At 44.1% G+C, this 17,496-nt stretch overlaps 1 protein-coding gene across 16 annotated transcripts in view; it reads right to left on the reverse strand.

Moving 5' to 3' along the window:
• The window catches only part of LOC144016468 (G-protein coupled receptor 22-like), a 66,303-nt gene continuing 48,807 nt past the window's right edge, over positions 1–17,496 (reverse strand). For 7 of the 16 annotated variants that reach the window (XM_077517651.1, XM_077517648.1, XM_077517650.1 and 4 more), the window contains one exon: positions 1–2,176. In XM_077517651.1, coding sequence (XP_077373777.1) covers positions 817–2,176 — 1,360 coding nt within the window. In that variant the 3' untranslated portion in view covers positions 1–816. Of the gene's footprint in view, positions 2,177–6,228; positions 7,019–7,897; positions 8,139–17,337; positions 17,431–17,496 lie in introns of those variants that run through there. The other 9 variants (XM_077517657.1, XM_077517655.1, XM_077517656.1 and 6 more) reach the window with 4 other exon arrangements.

Below are 17,496 nucleotides of genomic sequence, written 5' to 3' on the forward strand. Positions count from 1 at the left end.
CGTGTCCCCAAGTTTTTTTTTTTATTGTTCTCCATCTTAATCCTGACATCTAGAGAATTGCTAGGATGATTCCAACCGCAAAGAATTCCCATAGAAAAAAAAAAAAGTGGTTGAAGGTTTCTTAGATGCGCCGTCACTCAACTGGTTTTACCCTCCGTGGTGACCTCAACAGAAGCCGCATCAAAGAAAATGCGACAATTGAGCAATTTCCAAAAAAGTCCCAATTCCAAGTGGTTACTATCGAACAGTTTTTTGTCACTCGACTGGAGCGTCAATGACTTCTCCTCACTTCTACCTTCACTTTCATTTCCGTGTGGACTCCAAAACCCTCAGAGGACGATCAGGTCAGCGGTCTCTGTGGGGGTGCGGGGTCCAGTGGCACGGTGATGGATGGGCCTAATCTCACAGCTGTTTAGAGAGTCACAAACACTCGACTTGGAGCTTGGTGGCGACAAGAAAAACAAAAACAAAAAAAAACGTTCTCCTGCTTCAGGAGGCGAGTAGAGAGCCAATTTATTCTTATAAATAAACATTTACACAATTCCTACTTCCCTGGCTAAATTGTACACGTTATCATGTATGGACACAATGTGCTGTAAGTTACAAAAAGCCATGCAATACAGTACCTACGGTACAGTAGACCTTATGTCCCATCTATGAAACCTACATTTGTTCTCAATAAATAGTCATAAATTATCTGGCTTTTGCTTGTAAATCCTATTGCACGTTATTTACAAAGTGCGTGGCGGCTTTGGATGAACGCGTTTGTTTGTTTTTTTCCTTGCCTTTTTGAAGCGGTTGATCCGGCGTCGTTTTTCACTCCACGTCCTGCGAAGACAGACATTTCTGCCGGGCGTCCTTGTCCTCGAACGTCACCTTTTTGTTCCTCTTTGGGTCGATCCAGGAGTTGTGGATGACGGCGTTGTTGGGGGTGGGGTCGGCCTCGATGATGGACACCACCCTCTTCTTCATCTTGCTCTTCAGGACCTTCTGGAACTTCTGCCTGGTGAAGGCGTAGAGCAGCGGGTGGAAGATGGTGGTCCCGTACGCCATGACCAGGAAGCCCAGTCTCAACTTGACCATCAGGTCGCTGGGGCCCAGGCTGAGGATGACCGTGTTGAGCACCGTGATGGGCGTCCAGCACAGCAGGAAGGTGGACACGATCAGGAGGGACATCCGGAAGACCCGCTTCTGCCGCTCCCGCCGCTCGCGGTGGCGCTTGACCGCCCGGCGCAAGGCGATGATGACGGACACGGAGGTGCGCATGCCCAGCGTGGTCGGGTTGCGGCCGCCGCTGCTCTGCGACGCGTCGGTGGCCTCCTGCTGCTGCTGCTGCTGCTGCTGCTGCTGCTGCTGCTGCGGCGTCGTCATGGCCGTCATGGACGGGCGCTTTTTCCGCCGCGCCTTCTTCTTCTGAGAGGCGTGGAAGCGCGTGCCGATGCGGATGTTGAGCGCCTGCAGGATTTTGGAGTAGGTGATGAGCATGACCACGGCGGTGAAGAAGAAAATGGGGATTTGCGCCAACAGGTGGTAGTAGAGGCCCAGTTCCGTGTCGTACTGGTTGGAGTGCACCGGGTTCTCCGCCAGGGTCTGGTTGATGTCGGCGTGGCCTCGCGCGAAGAACCCCACTTCGATGAAGGGGACCAGGAAGCTGACAAAGGATAGCACCCAAATTCCCGCCATGAGCGCAAGGGCCCGGCGCATGGTCAGCACGCGGTTGGCCGGCTTGACCGAGATGTCGTAGCGGTCCAGGGTGATGGCCAGCACGTTGGCGGCGGTGGCCACGCTGGCGAAGGACACGCACGCCTCGTGGAAGCAGCACACCAGGGCCGTGTCCCCTTCCAGGGAGAGCAGGACCACCACAATGGTGAGGGGGATGCAGCCGAGGCACACCAGGACGTCCACCACGTGGAGGTTCATGGTCACCATGTTGCTGACGGAGCTGATCAGGTTGGACTTCATGCAGTAGAGGGCCAGCACGGTCAGGTTGGAGCTCAGGCCCAAGAGGATCTCCAGCATGAGGAATCCCGTGACGGACACCTGGAAGCTGACCGGGTAGCTGTAGGGGCTGGGGGGCGCCGGGCTCATGGTGCGGGTGAGGGGCTCGGTGTTGTCGGTGACTGTGACGTTGCTCATGGTGCCTTCTTCCTTTGGGCAGGGGATGATATGCATTATCCTGTCATGTTGGAAGGAGACAAAGGACAGATGATGTCGGTCTTTCTGCGTCTCACACCAATCTTTGATTCAACAATATTTTGGCACCAAAACTGTGGAAGGGTTTTTACTTTCTGGACCTGGATTCGACACCTCTGACCACTAATGTAACGCGTTTCCTAAGTGATCTGCCATTGACGGCTATACACGTCAATGGCAGTGAATGCGTTAACGGGCAACATGACGGGCAGCAGTGAGTTCTACTTTACAAGATGTAGCATAATTCAGAAGCAAATATATTCACCGAGCAGAGAGAATATTACTTGCAAGTATTGTGTTCCATTTCCTTGTGTCTTCAGTAGCGCTAGTTTGAGGGGTTGTAAATACCGTAAATTCTGGTGGCACATTTATAGAGTCCCATTATATGTTAGCATTAAGCTAGTGAACATTTAAGGGACAAAATGATATGGTTTGGTTGAAAATGCTTAAATAACTTGTGTTGCTGCTCCTTTTCTGTTAAAGTAGCGCTTTAGTGGCACTAGTTTGAAGAGTTGTAATTACCATAATTTCTGTTAACATGTCTGTCAAGATTCCCATCATATATTAGCATTAAGCTAGCAAACATTCATTGGACAAAATGATATGTTTTGGTTGAAAACGCTTAAATAACTTGTGTTGCTGCTCCTTTTCTGTTAAAGTAGCACTTTAATAGCACTAGTTTGAAATGCTGTAATACCATAATTTCTGTTAGCACGTGTATAGAGTTTCCCTTCATATGTTAGCATTAAGCTAGCAAACATTCATTGGACAAAATAGCCTATGTTTTGGTTGCAAATGCTTCATTTCCTTTGCTGTTTGCTCTGTTTAGATATGTTGCTGCTTTTTGTGTATCAAAGTAGCCACTGTTTGAAGGTTTATCTTTACCGTTAACATCTATGCTAATTTCTTTTAGTGTCAAATGTTAAGTGTTACGAACGTATCCCACTGGGGAGTGAATGTTTGCAAGGCTTGGGGAAGTTTGCAAATGTGCGCTCCCGTCGTTTGCTTAACCTTTGCCAAGTTTTAATGTTTTTTATTGCCATGTTCAAAATTTCCTCGCGACAAGAAAAAAAAACAACTAAAAATTAGTCAAGGTGAGAACCTTGATCAAAACCTGACGTGAACTCAACATTTCCCAGCGTCACAAACGTTCACCCTTAAAGCTAACAGGCTTTAGCGTCAAGCTAGCCAAATTTCGTTAGATCAAATTTCCTGGTTTGGTTCAACATTTTAGTGTTTAACTATACAATGTTCAATTCTAGATTGTTTTGTGTTAATTTCTCAGTCAACTTTAACTCGGACTTACAAATAAGCAACACTTTGCATCTTCTGTGGAGAACTGTGCAAGCAAGATTTATCGTTTCATTTTCTTAAAAGTGATGTTATATGATAGCAAGAGGCGAGATCAGGTGCTAAGGAATACTTTCAAATGTGTCTTTTACTGCAATGTGCGTTTGACTGACTTTAATGGTGTTCAAAGTGTGTGGGAGGAGTGCATCAACAACCGTGGCCATGCTGTAAAAATGATCATTACAGATCCACAATATACTTTGGAGATGGAGCGCGAGCGGTGAAGCGCGATATAACGTGGGAACAGTGTAGTTGTTCACATAGCGTTTTGGGGTTTTTTTTGTACCAGATTGTATGCCACCTTTTGTTCTAAGTCACTTGATGAAGAATCCAGACCTTGTTTGAACCGGAACAGGACAAGCAGTACAAAAAATGGATCACTGGAACGTGAGCAAACACGAATTTGATCTCAAATTAACTCATTTGCTCCCAATAACGTGTAAATACGTTTTTTTTTAATGTTCTAAGTCTCCCAAAGACGTATTTATACGTTTTTTTGTTTTTTTTTTTAATGCTAGAGCATACAGAAGGCTTTGATGCAGCCTCTCAACTGCAAAGAACGGTTGCAGAAATGGTAGTTATTACACAAACGGCCAGCAGGTGGCAGCAGAGCAAAGGAGATCAACCAGGGCCATGTATAAAAAAAAAGCTCAATTACTTACAATTTAAATAGATTTGCGAAAACTGATGAAACTTAGCTCTCTTCTAATGCTAATTGCTGCAAAACGGAAACAGATAGAAACATACTTTTTTTTCCTGATGAAAGAAGAGACTTTAATCTTTCTTTTGATAGGTTCCATGCTTTTATAGCAATAGAACACAATATTCTGTGGGCCTTGCAAAATCAGTCAAAATCCAGTAAAAAAGCCGGGAGCGAACGGGATTGCGAAATGTGAAAATGACTGGGAGTGAATGAGTTAATTGGCATGAATATTATATATTTACTACAAATAATGTATCTATGTTCAACTATCTATGCCAGCGACGTATACTGAACAACAATGACAAGAATTAAAGACTCTTTCCGCCAGATGAGGATACGTCTCATAAACCTGTGTGAGCTTTGCTGCTTGCAGCTTTAAATGATTATTCGATTCTGAAATCTGGGCGACTCGTGCAGGGTTCCTTTTTGAACCCGAGTTACCACAAATTGGATAAATCTCGTCAAGCTAGGCCGCCGTGCTGTCAATTCATAGGAACACAAAGCCGACCTTAAGTGCGCCAGGATAAAATTATTTTTCCTCTGCATAAAACATGTGCAGCACAAGTCAAGAAAGACGACACCCTGGCCACATTTGTGCTCTGTTTGGTTACAAAAACGGACGGGGGAGCCACGTTTGTTGCGCTCGTTTGAATCACGTGACCCCATCATGGTCGAGTCACATAAATGACTTATAAGTTATGATCACAAAAGGTGATGATCGTCATTAAAATGGCAGGTAGGTTTTGTGGAAACTACACTTTACAACGATCTGATTCGAGATCAGCTGATATTTTGCATTCATGCAAAATGGGTGAATAACTGGAATGTAATAATGGATGTCTTCAATCAATGACGTCATTGATCAAATCCGTGAAATAAAACATCCGTTCTGTCATAAAGTGTATATGTGAGCCCGAAAGCGAACCTATTTTTCACCTTGTCGTTAGTTCGTCTCCTCCATCCAATCACAAAATAATAGCGTTGGTAATTTGTTTTTTGTTTGACTGGTATAAAGTCCGAAAATCATTTTATTTATGTAAAAAAAATAAAACAAAAAAAAAAAAAAAACAAAAAAAAACATTATTATGTGGGTTATAAATTTAACTTTGGCTAAACGAGGATATGTGCTAAACTGCGGTCATCATACCAAACTTGAGTTGCGCTATTCTCGCAACACGGTTTACATATAAAATCGATAGTTTGCATAGTTTGGGATGAATTTGTGCCGGAGCCAAACAACTTCAATCGAGAATGCGCTTACTATAGCACACAATACATACACGCGCCGTCCAGTGCTGGTCAGTAAGTGTATTGATTGTTTACAACTGTTGAACCAAGATATCAATAGCATTTAGCATTAGCCAAAGTATTTAGCAAAACCCGCTTCCACCTGAATTCATGCATTTTTTTCCCCTGTAAGTTAGCAATAGCAATTAGCACTAGCCGAAGTAATTCGCAAAACCCATTTCCACCTGAATTCATGCATTTTTTTCCCCTGTAAGTTAGCAATACCCATTAGCATTAACCCAAGTAATTTGCAAAACCCACTTCCACCTGAATTCATGCATTTTTTTCCCCCCTGTAAGTTAGCAATAGCATTTAGCTTTAGCCGAAGTATTTAGCAAAACCCCCTTCCACCTGAATTCATGCATTTTTTTTCTCCTCCTGTAAGTTAGCAATAACATTTAGCATTAGTCAAAGAAATTCTTAAAGCCAAATTACTGGCGATGTTCAAGCATTTTTTCTTTCATGTTGGAAAACGAGATGTTTGTTGTTTCTCCTTGTTCTGATAAAATAACGGTTTCTTTAGACTTGCTGATCGACCCCGAAAATCCAGATTGCGTAAACCCTCGTGAAAACTCATCAAGATTGAACGATCACCCGTGCAACATTAAAAAGCGTTTTCTCCTTGTAGAAATAAACGGGAATGAGGCCTGAGGTGACACGTGAATATGTTCAAACGGGCTTCCAGCAGTATTTACCCTTGCCTCCAGCACTATCTGAGGAGCAGGGCGGTGGAATCAGGCCAGCGAGTCTGTGCGGGATCCGTCTGATTGAGCATCACGTCCAAACATCGCCGGCGCTCCGGGCCTTTTCCTTAGCAGGGATGCACCTGTCCGTCTGGAGGGCTGCGGGTTTTTGCGAAAAGCACAAGCTCAAAGTCCTTCGACAGACTTCTCTTGGACCGGCTGTTCGAATGTTTATGCGGTCAGAAGAACCTCACCACGTTTTTTTGCCGTCTAACTTGATATCCCCATCCAAGAGAGACGTAGAAACACTCCACTTGCTCATGTGGGGATCCCGACTTATATCCACAAGCTTGTATTCCGAGAGCATGTCAGTCATGTGGATTGATCGGCCTCCGGCATGTCCGTCCGTAAATGGCCGCTTACGAGGTCAGCGCATCCGGCCAGACGCCCCGGCCCATGCCCCACCACCCCCCCTCCGGGAGCACTAATGGAGCAGGCCTCCGCAGTCTGCCTCTTCTATCCGCACGCTGGATTCCGGAGGCGTGCAAGTGGCAGACCCGGCGCAGGTCTCCCGCCGGCCCCTCAACATGCTTGAACCCTCAATGACGGGAGATTGCGTGAGTGGAGCAGATTAGTGGAGTATCCGATCGGCATGGCGTGCGACCACTGTGGCATTTGCGATAGCGGAATTTATCTGCGGCGGGTGAGGGCGGAGGGATGGCGAGGAGGGAAGGTCATCACCGAGAGTTCAGAGGGAACGGGATTTTTCTCCCTGTCCTTCAATCCTGCGTCTTGTGGCGACCTGAGGAGAGAGAAAGAGCGAGTAAATGGATGATGAGAGGTACGAGTGAGGGATATTTTGGTGCAAACCAAGACGTTGTAATTTGCATCGCCTCTGATGTCTTGCTGTGTTCCTGCACGCCGCCTGGTGCGCTTTACATTTTACATCAACGCAAATCCTGCCAGTATTTCACACCGGCGCCGACAATTTACGTCTAATTTCTGGCCACGCAAATCATCCGGCAGAAAAGCACGCTGGTGTGAAATGATTCCGTGACACTTTTACAGCCCGGGTGATGAAACGCTTGCGCAATTTGTCACGATGTAGGGCAGGCGGACTGGCTAAGAGCCTTACAAGCGCAGCGTGATTCCGCGGGAAACTTGTCAAGCTGACATGGACGGCTCCTCCCATGACACTCCGTATGATCTGTTGTGACAGACTATCCTATGATCTCATCCGTATCCAGTTTCTAGAACTGCTTATCATGTTTAGCTGACTTTGGGGTAAAAGGCAGACTGGCTGCCAGGTACCCGATCTGGAAAAACCACTGCAAAATGATCAGTTCCTGCCAACGATTTTTCATTGATAAGCAAAGAAACTCAAATGTTTCTGTCAATTTCTGTCAACGTCTACGCCTGATTTTCAACTCCTCCTATGTGTCTTCGGTTCTATCATTGAATCTGCCCTCTTAATATCGTCTCGACATACGCAGCATGCATGTTAGATCTTAGTCAAATCTTCCGGTCTTACATACTTGAGGGTTCCATCGACAATCTATAAAAGTTACACGACGCCAAAGGTGCAACTGTTGTGCATGCGGCTCCAGTTTTCATGCGGTTCCTAGACTCGTAAACGGATGAGTTGTGAGTTCCTGCGTGGTCCAAACGCAGACGAGCTCACCATGCCGGGTAAACGCGGACGCTCCACGTTGTCTCCGCGCCGGTGACAATCTCGGGTCTGCGGTAATCCAACAGTTCTTTTCCTTCCCCGGGTCTGACAGGAAGACCGCGAGGGGAGTTAGTCCGTTAGTCCTCTGCCAGTCTCTCGTCCATCCAGGCAGCCGAGTGTGTGAACGCTCCTCCTCGTCCTCCCTCGGCTGTCTGGACGGGAGTGCAAAACCGCGGCACTCCTGCTATCTCTATCTCCGCTCCCTCCCTCCCTCCCTCTTCGTCCTCACTCTCCCTCTCTCCGTCTCTCTCTTTTACTGCGGAGGTTTGCAGTGCTCCCCCACTCCTGATTGGTCTGCTGTAATGGGTTTAACCCCTTGCGCTTTCCCCCGGGGGAGGTATTTCCTTTTGTTCTCACTCAATCCGGCCGAGTGTAGCATCCCGAGCGGGGATGTAGTGATTTGAGCAAAAAAATGGACTTCCGTGTGGATGCCACTGCACTAAGCCCGCAACCAGTGGTGGCAAGTAAACAAGTATAAGTACTTTGTTACTGTACTCAAGTAGATTTTTCAGGTATCAAGGCTTTAGTTGAGTCTTTATTTTCCTGATGACTTCTTCTTCTTGGTCGAGTGGTTAGCACGTCCGCCTCCCAGTTCTGAGGACTCCGGTTCGAGTCCGGGCTCCAGCCTTCCTGGGTGGAGTTTGCATGTTCTCCCCATGCCCGCGTGGGTCTTCTCCGGGTACTCCGGTCTCCTCCCACGTTCCAAAGACATGCGGGCAGGTTAATTGAAAGCTCCGAATTGTCCCTAGGTGTGCGTGTGAGTGTGGATGGTTGTTCGTCTCCGTGTGCCCTGCGATTGGCTGGCGACCAGTCCAGGGTGTCCCCCGCCTACTGCCCAGAGCCAGCTGAGATAGGCGCCAGCAACCCCCGCGACCCTTGTGAGGAATAAGCGGTCAAGAAAATGGATGGATGGATGGATGGATGGACTTCTTACCCTACAAAGTAGGTGTCTCAAAAGTCTCCAGACGTTTCCCCGTCTTAAATTTGGTATCGGGAATCATTCAGACAGACGTGAGGCCATTAGCAATTGACTGATTAGAGTTTTTAAAAGCTCATCAATGGCTCGCCAGTTGACATTGGAGCAAAATTGCTGCCTGGTGTGGAGTTTTTCTCTCCTTGACAGCAGTTCAGTGCCAGCTCGAAACGCTTCATTCGCCATCACGATCACATAAGTACAAGTCTCCACAACAGGATTTTGTTCTTCTGCAACTACCACCACCGATAAAAATATCGAACTGTTAAAGCAAAAAAGCGTTCGCGCAAAGCCAGCGAAAGTCGATCTGGAAGGGGGCTGCACTAAAAGTCAGCGTCAACAAACAAACAAAAAAAAAAGCTCAATTCAAGCAGATGCTTCGGAGCGTGAGAAAGCTTTACCTGAACTGACCTCTCAGGTTGTTCAAAAGGCTTTCGAGTGGAGGATTACGATGCTCAACAACCTGATGTTGTTTCGCATCACGGCGGTGTGACAGCCATAAAAGCTCCTCAGACTGCTGCTCAACTGCAGTCCGCCACAGAGCACGTTCATGCCGGTGGGCAGTTTTGCAACACTGCTCCAATGTTAATTGGGCAAGGGAATGATATGGTTACAAAGAGCAAAAAGCCAAACCGAAATCCAGAATCTCTGTAAGAAACTGGGGAAAAAAAAGAAATGGTGTACAATTTGTCAGAAGAGCAGTAGCTAAAAACTGACAGATTATCACGATTATCACAAAAAAAAAAAAAAGAAAAGAAAAAGATGGTGCACAAAAGCCGGGAAATAAGAGATCGAGGCTCAGATTGATGCTCTCAATTAAAATGACCGCCCGCCATTCCGCTGTCCAGGCTCATCTGTCACATGCAATTACGGAGCGACGGCCTCCGGGGCTGTCATAATAAACAATAACAACAAGCACCAGGTGTCATCAGCTCCGTAGTTAAAATACCGCCGCCTCCGGCTGCGGTTGCCTGGCCGACAGTCCCCGCCTCCCGGCCTCAAGTCAACCGGCATCGTTTTTATACTTTGGGAACCGCACATCGCTACGGCAACAGCGTTGGACGAAGCAAAAAGCTTTTAACTCATTTGCTCCCAAAGACGTATTTATACGTTTTTTTGGGGGGGGGTTGTTTTTTTTTTTTGCTAGAGCATACAGAAGGCTTTGATGCCGCCTCGGAACTGAAGAGAATGCTTGAAGCAATGGTAGTTATTCCAAAACCGGCCAGCAGGTGGCAGCAGAGTATAAGAGATCAGCCAGGGCCATGTTGAAAAAAAGCTCAATTACCCTACTCTTTTCACAAGGAATGTGAGTAATGATGAAACTTAGATTTTAATGCTAATTGCTGCAAAACAGAAACAGATATATAGACTCTAATCTTTCTTTTGGTAGGGTCCATGTTTTTATAGCAATAGAACACAATAGTCTGTGGGCCTTGCAAAATCTGTCACCATTTAGTAAAACAGCTGGGAGCGAAGGGGGTTAGGAGTGAATGAGTTCATAACTTTTCATCTTAGACATTGTTACATGAAATATGCAACGTTAGAAGACGATCAGATAAATTCTCGGGGAGGAGTTAGTTAAAATACAATCTTTGTATAAGTCCAAAAATGGCATCAAATTACAAAGTCAAATCAAAATGGCCGACTTCCTGTTAGGTTTAGCATATGTCTCCAAAAGACTTTTTCGTAGGTCATGTTACATTTACAGCTGACGTAATGCTAGTAAGAAGTTGGCGATGTGGGGTAGCCATGGCAACCGCACGGTTGCCATCCTCCGTACTACGTTATCATGCCCGAGATTGGCAACGATTCCCAACGACAAAACGCCATTTAATTTGATCCAAATGCTAAGCAGACTTTTGTTTTTTCAGCTTTTCAAATGCGGTTATTTACATTGGAGGATTTCTGGCTCCATTTTGTTGTGCTTGTCAAACAAAACAAGCAGTGGGCGGAGAAAAAAAAAAAAAAAATCACATCGCTCCGAGGCACTGGAAAGACAACCACCCCTCCTTTGTGACTTTCACAGCCAACACACAATGTTTGCTCTTGGAAGCTCGCTCCAAGAATATGCGAGAAATGTTTGATTTGCGCTCTTCAGGATCGGACTTAATCGCCGTCCCAGACTTCTGGCGGGATTTAGACGGGCAAATAAATGACTGCACCTTGACGTTGCGGGGAAATGAGGCCCGACACGTGTGCGTGCCACAGGATTGAGATTGATGAACGACATGGCAGATGGACGGAGACGATTGGCCTCGCCTTGCCGCTTGCCGTCGTGTCGCACTTACTGCAGCGCAACGTCATTTTCAAATGATGGGGCTCGTCATACTCTTATCGTGTGTGTTGTACTCCAGTCGACCAAAACGGTATACCACACACGATGAAGTTTGAAGTGGTAACAAGGTTGACCAGTGTAATCGTTGTTCGACATCTGAGAATCGGGCCTTTTGCTAACTTTCATTGTGAAAACGGGAAAACGCTTGAATTTTGGGATAATCGTCGGTATGTGTCGTGGATACCTCACCTTGGGATTTGTGATCGTACCTGTTGAACAGGTTTAACACATCGTCGCTGTCCGGCAGAATCTTGTAACTCTAAAATCATTACTTTTATTTTTTTTTAAGGGACTTTCAATTTTTTTTTTTTTTTAATACATAAAAAATCATTACTTTTAAAATAATTACTTTTAATTAATTAATTAATTGATTAATTAATGTGATTTTAATTAATTAAGTTTCATCGGTTTTCACAAATCCACTCAAAATTGTAAGCAATTTAATTTTTTTTGTTCTACATGGCTCTTGGTTGATCTCCTTTGCTCTGCTGCCACCTGCTGGCCGTTTGTGTAATAACTACCATTTCTGCAACCGTTCTTTGCAGTTGAGAGGCTGCATCAAAGCCTTCTGTATACCATTAGCATAAAAATAAATAAAAAAAAACAACGTATAAATACGTCTCGGGGCACTTAAAACATACAAAAAAAACGTATTTACACGTTATTGGGAGCAAATGAGTTAATTTTTAGAATTTTTAAAGTTTTAGAATAGTATAGTCTAGGTTTAGTCCGGTGAAGAATATGTGTTGACGAAATTATTTTTGTTTAGTTTTCCTTGATGAAATGAACACTACCGGTGGAAAAAAAATTCTCTTAACACACTGCAGGATAATCGGTCAAGATAAACTTTTGGACAACTCTGACATCGGATCCTTTTTGCTGACTTTGATCGAGCGAGGGAAGCGAAATGCTCAAATTTGGACCGATTGTCGGCATGCGTGTAAAAACACTGTCGCCGAGAAGAAGGCTGATCGTTAAACAGAAGATCGCCTTTAATATTTCATGGCTGTTAATATTTAATTCAGCTATTTCTCCTTGTCACCGCTCTACGCTGACTGATATCCACCAGGCAGTTTTTTGTTTTTTTTTCCTCCAGTCAGCAGACATGCAACCGATATGCCGCATGTGACCGTCACTTGTCAAGTGTGCATTTGTGTTGTTATCACCTTTAAAAGTGTTTTGTCGGGGTGTGCGTGAGCGTTTGCGGTGCATTCCACTTGGGGGGTGCAGCTGCGCCGCATCGGGCCAACCCACTCCGGGTCTGGCTGTGCAAGCTAAACAAACTGACGGCCATTTTTTTTTTTTTTTGCACCACTGGTGGGCCGCAGAGGACCCTCCACATGCGGGCCGTTATCTCTTTCCGCCAGCCGGCAACCCGGACCAGTCGTTTTTTTACGCCGCTGCGATATGCTCCAGATCGCCCCGGCGACTCAACCGGGCCAATACTAATCGAGTGGCTCCTTCCAAAAAAAAAAAAGTTGTCCTGTGATGTGATGTCTGTTTTATCGTGCTGACTGTTAACCGGTGCTGGAATTCGTAACAAAAAATGTTGCATGTGGTGGACATGATTAACAGAAAAGGCAGATTTCAAACCCAAACTACAAATTTTGCCATTTAAAACTCTTTCACCGGCAGCCATTTTCACATTTCGCAATCCCGTTCGCTCCCGGCTGTTTTACTGGATTTGGACTGATTTTGCAAGGCCCACAGAATATTGTGTTCTATTGCTATAAAAGCATTGAACCCTTCAAAAGAAACATTAAAGTCTCTTCTTTCATCAGGGAAAAAAAAAGTATGTTTCTATCAGTTTCCGCTTTGCAGCAATTAGCATTAGACGAGAGCTAAGTTTCATCAGTTTTCACAAATCTATTCAAAATTGTAAGTCATTTAGCTTTTTTTCTACATGGCCCTGGTTGATCTCTTTTGCTCTGCTGCCACCTTCTGGCCGTTTGTGTAATAACTACTATTTCTGCAACCGTTCTTTGCAGTTGAGAGGCTGCATCAAAGCCTTCTGTATGGTCTAGTATAAAAGAACAAAGCAAAAAACAAAAAACAAAAAAAAAAAACGTATAAATACGTCTTTGGGATACTTAAAACAAACAAAAAAAGTATTTACACGTCATTGGGCGCAAATGAGTTAATGACAGGCCAGACCATCAACCAGCATGCCAACAAAAAGATTCTGTAGCGTTTGCTTCCTTCAGTGGTAAAAGTTATGGCAGGCTAATTTGAGCCTATTCACACTCGTTGACATACTAGATGGATAGACACTGGAGATAAGGAGATACAGTCAAACCTCGGTTTTCCAACGCTTCTGTTCTCAACCAAATCGGTTTTCAACCAGAAAATTTGAGAATTTTATGTCTCAGAACTTGTCCAAAAAAAATCGGCTCTCGACCAAACTGAAAAAAGCCGAGCGTACCTGAACGCGACTCACTCGGGAGCCGAGCTAACTCGAATGCCCAGGATGCTTCCTCCGTAGCACATTCGTGTTCAAAGTTCGTTCGGAGCAGACCTGTTCATTGTTATTTACGCAAATCTGACTTTTTTTTTTTTTTTTAAGTTTTGCATCGTGTATTAGCCCCTAATCATGGGTCCAAAGAAAGCAAGTGCAAGTGGTAAAGCTGGTGAAGAAAAGAGGAAAGTAGTGCGCATAACTATTGAATTTAAAAAAGAAATGTTTGCATATTGCTTTTTTTTTCTTCATCATTTTAGATAGGATATCTAAATAAAACAGTGTCGATTTCTACCCTTTTCTATTTATGGTAAAACAGTATACAATGCAGTTTATGGTGTAAAATAGTAAAAAAAAAATAAAAATAAAATAAAAAAAAAACTTGGAAAAAGTTTTTTTAGACTTGGAACGGATTAAAATTATTTACATTAATTATAATGGAAAAAAATTGTTTCGGATTTAGAACAAATCGCTTTTTAGAACAGCCTTCTGGAACGGATTATGTTCGAAAAGCGAGGTTTGACTGTACTTTATTCATCCCACGAGGGAAATTCGATAATCGATCGACATGATAATCGAATCGAATCGGAAAAGACCAGTGGAGGTTCAACCCTGCGTGACTATCTGATAATTGAGTCACTACCGGTATGAAAAATGGTGGCCGCGTATATTTTCGGTGTGCGTACCGTTTTACCGCAGGGGCTCGCATGCGGCGTTCCTCTGAATTCATGCTTGGTTAGCGACGGCCGCGTTTTCAGTACGAGGCGAAAGGAGAGGAGGAGGGAAAAAAAACAAAAAAACAAACGAGCTTTCACACCTCCTCCTCCTACATAAAACACTACTCGAGATTGATGCGTACTGCCTGAAGATGAAATGCATCCTAAATCATGGAAGAAATGTTCATGTATCCTCTTTCATCCCTCATACAGCAACCAACATTCCCAAGTGACCTCACTTTCAACAAGATATTTCATGCAGAATAATCTACTGTACGGTTCCCTTTTTTTTTTTTTTTTTTCTTCCCCTTGGGAACACCAAAAGGGTATTAATTCATCATTTTTAGTGAAGATAAAATATGTCAGTGAAATATGAGGTTAAAAAAAATTATTGAAGGCAAAGTGAGAGCATGCGTCAATATAAATGAAATTTATATTGCTCATCAGATTGCGTGAAAAATGATCGGGGCTGACAATGATAAACGTGAAATCTGTTCAATATTTACCAACACAAATCTTCATGGGTGTGCTCAACACAAATTTCACCTAATTGCCCTCCACCATCGACAGTTGGGGTACACATAAACCAATAATCGTGCCAAATTTAACTCATTGACTGGCAGCCATTTTCACTGAAGCAACCCCGTCCTGGATTTTGCAAGGCCCACAGAATATTGTGTTCAATTTCTATAAAAACATGGAACCTATCAAAAAGAAAGATTAGAGTCTCTTCTTTCATCAGGAAGAAAAAACATGTTTCAATCCGTTTACGTTTTGCAGAAATTAGCATTAGAAGTTTCATCATTATTCACAAATCTGCTTAGAATTGTGGGGAAATCAGCTTGTTTCGAAAAAATTTCAAAAACGTTTTGAAAGCTACCGGTACTCCATCTTTGTGTTTTATTGACATATATACAAATTTATATATTTATTTATTTATTTAAGAAACTGTGGATCCTATAGCTAAAAAATGTTAATTTGATAGCAAAACTAAGATCAGTTTTGGATTCCGCACCCAAAAATGAGTTAAAAACAGCTGCCAAACCTACTCAACAAAAACTGTGTTCTCCAGTGTAATTTATATTTGATTAGATGAGTGGTTAGCACGTCCGCTTCCCAGTTCTGAGGTCTCCGGTTCGAGTCCGGGCTCCGGCCTTCCTGGGTGGAGTTTGCATGCTCTCCCCGTGCCCGTGTGGGTCTTCTCCGGGTACTCCGGTCTCCTCCCACATTCCAAAGACATGCATGGCAGGTTAACTGGGTGCTAGCCATTCATATTCAAATGTAGCGAGTAAAAATAAAGTCGTCATCAGAAAAATGTCCGCTCAAGTCACGTCAAGAGAACTGAAAACAAATCAAGTCAAGCTTCCCCACCACTGGTGGCCAGTTGGCAGTTGTTGGATGTTGTTGACCTTGAGGTGAGCGATAACAAGTGAAGGGTCAGCCGGTGTGAGTGGCCTTGAGTTAAAAAAAAGGTCAGCCTTCGTAACCCCCGCGGCACCGTGCCGAGTTCAAGGGTCTGCGTCAGCGCCTCATCCGGCAGCACTTTTCAATCGCCTTTTCAGCGCCGACACAAACAGGCTCTCAGCCAGGAAAAAAATTGGTTCCAGAGTGGCACCAACGCCGCCACAAACAAAGAGCCGCTCACATCGGCGACACGCGCGCGCGCGCGGTCGGTGTAATGTCCACCCTGCCGTAGCCAAAAGGGTGTGAAACAAGGAGCGGCAATGTGTCGGCCCGGCCGTCTTTTCTCTTCTACACGAACAACAGACTTGTTTGTCCGCCATTGATTGTCCTTGCGGTCAAGCAGCAATTCGAGAACAGTCCCGATATTCTGGTTTATTTATTTGTTTGTTTATTTAGTGAAGTTGCATTATTTCAGTGTAGTACCATGTTGTGCCACAAGTGGGGCAGCACTGCACTCTACTGAAAGAGTTTTATCGTATTTAAGAGAGAAAAGAAGAGGTAGAGAAGGTCCCTAATATGTTATTCAGCTTTTTATTATCCACACTTTTTTTTGCCGTCAAACTACTCCCACATGATACTTCCGATTTACACCGTTCATATTTCAACTTGCTTCAAAAACTCACGCCATCTTGGGAATAATGGGAATATGTTAAATACCAACCCCCCCCCCCCCCCCCATTCATTTTCAATGGGACTGACATTAAACTTTTTCCAAGTCCCACTTTCCACGCACACTTCCATACATACAAATTCTCATCATTACCAGCTCTGTGATACTGCTCAGTGGCGCACTTGGTAAAATGCGTTGTCCAGTAACCAGGAGGTCGCGGGTTCGAATCCCACCTCTGACTGTACATTGCAAATGTCTAAGTCGAAGTCTATCCATTGCAATTATGCTAAATGATTACATGTATACCAACTATCTTATTTCCACTTTTCCATCTAAATGAATGGCGGGTACTGCATGCCTAGGTGGCGCTATTGTGTTAATTTTAGTTTTGTTTTGTTTTTTTGCATTTTTCCATTGGACATCATTAGTTCCATTTTTCCATCTAAATGAATGGAGGGTACTTTCAGATAGCACTAGCCATGATTTTCAACAAGCCAAGTTGTCTCGCAATAAATACATACCTGGCGTTACGGGGACATGCAAGTGCGTTGGTTCAAATCTGGCTCGGGAAATATTTTATTAGCATTCAGCTTTCAGCATTCCCACGGAATTCATGCAGCAATTTCACTTTGTCTAGTCTCCAATAATATTCTTAGCAGCTGTTTGACTGCAACAGCTACGAAAAGTTCTTTTAGCTTGTCTATGGCGTTTCACATTCTATGTTAGCGTCAAGCTAGTAGGTTCGGTTCAACATTTAATACATTTTTATTATGTGTCAGTTTTATATTAAACTTTAACTGAGAGTAACAAAGAGCTTATTAGCATGCTTTGCTTCTTACTTATGGGAGTCTTCTTTTCATTTCCTCAAAGTGATGTTACACGATAGTTCCACATTTCTTGGCAGCCATATTGAGATCAGGTACTACAGAATTCTTTAAAAAAAAAGTGAGTGTTGATATGTTGTACAAAGCGTGTAGAAGGGGAAAAGAAAGAAAACG

The sequence above is a fragment of the Festucalex cinctus genome, chromosome 3, assembly GCF_051991245.1.
Source record: "Festucalex cinctus isolate MCC-2025b chromosome 3, RoL_Fcin_1.0, whole genome shotgun sequence".
Taxonomy (NCBI): domain Eukaryota; kingdom Metazoa; phylum Chordata; class Actinopteri; order Syngnathiformes; family Syngnathidae; genus Festucalex; species Festucalex cinctus.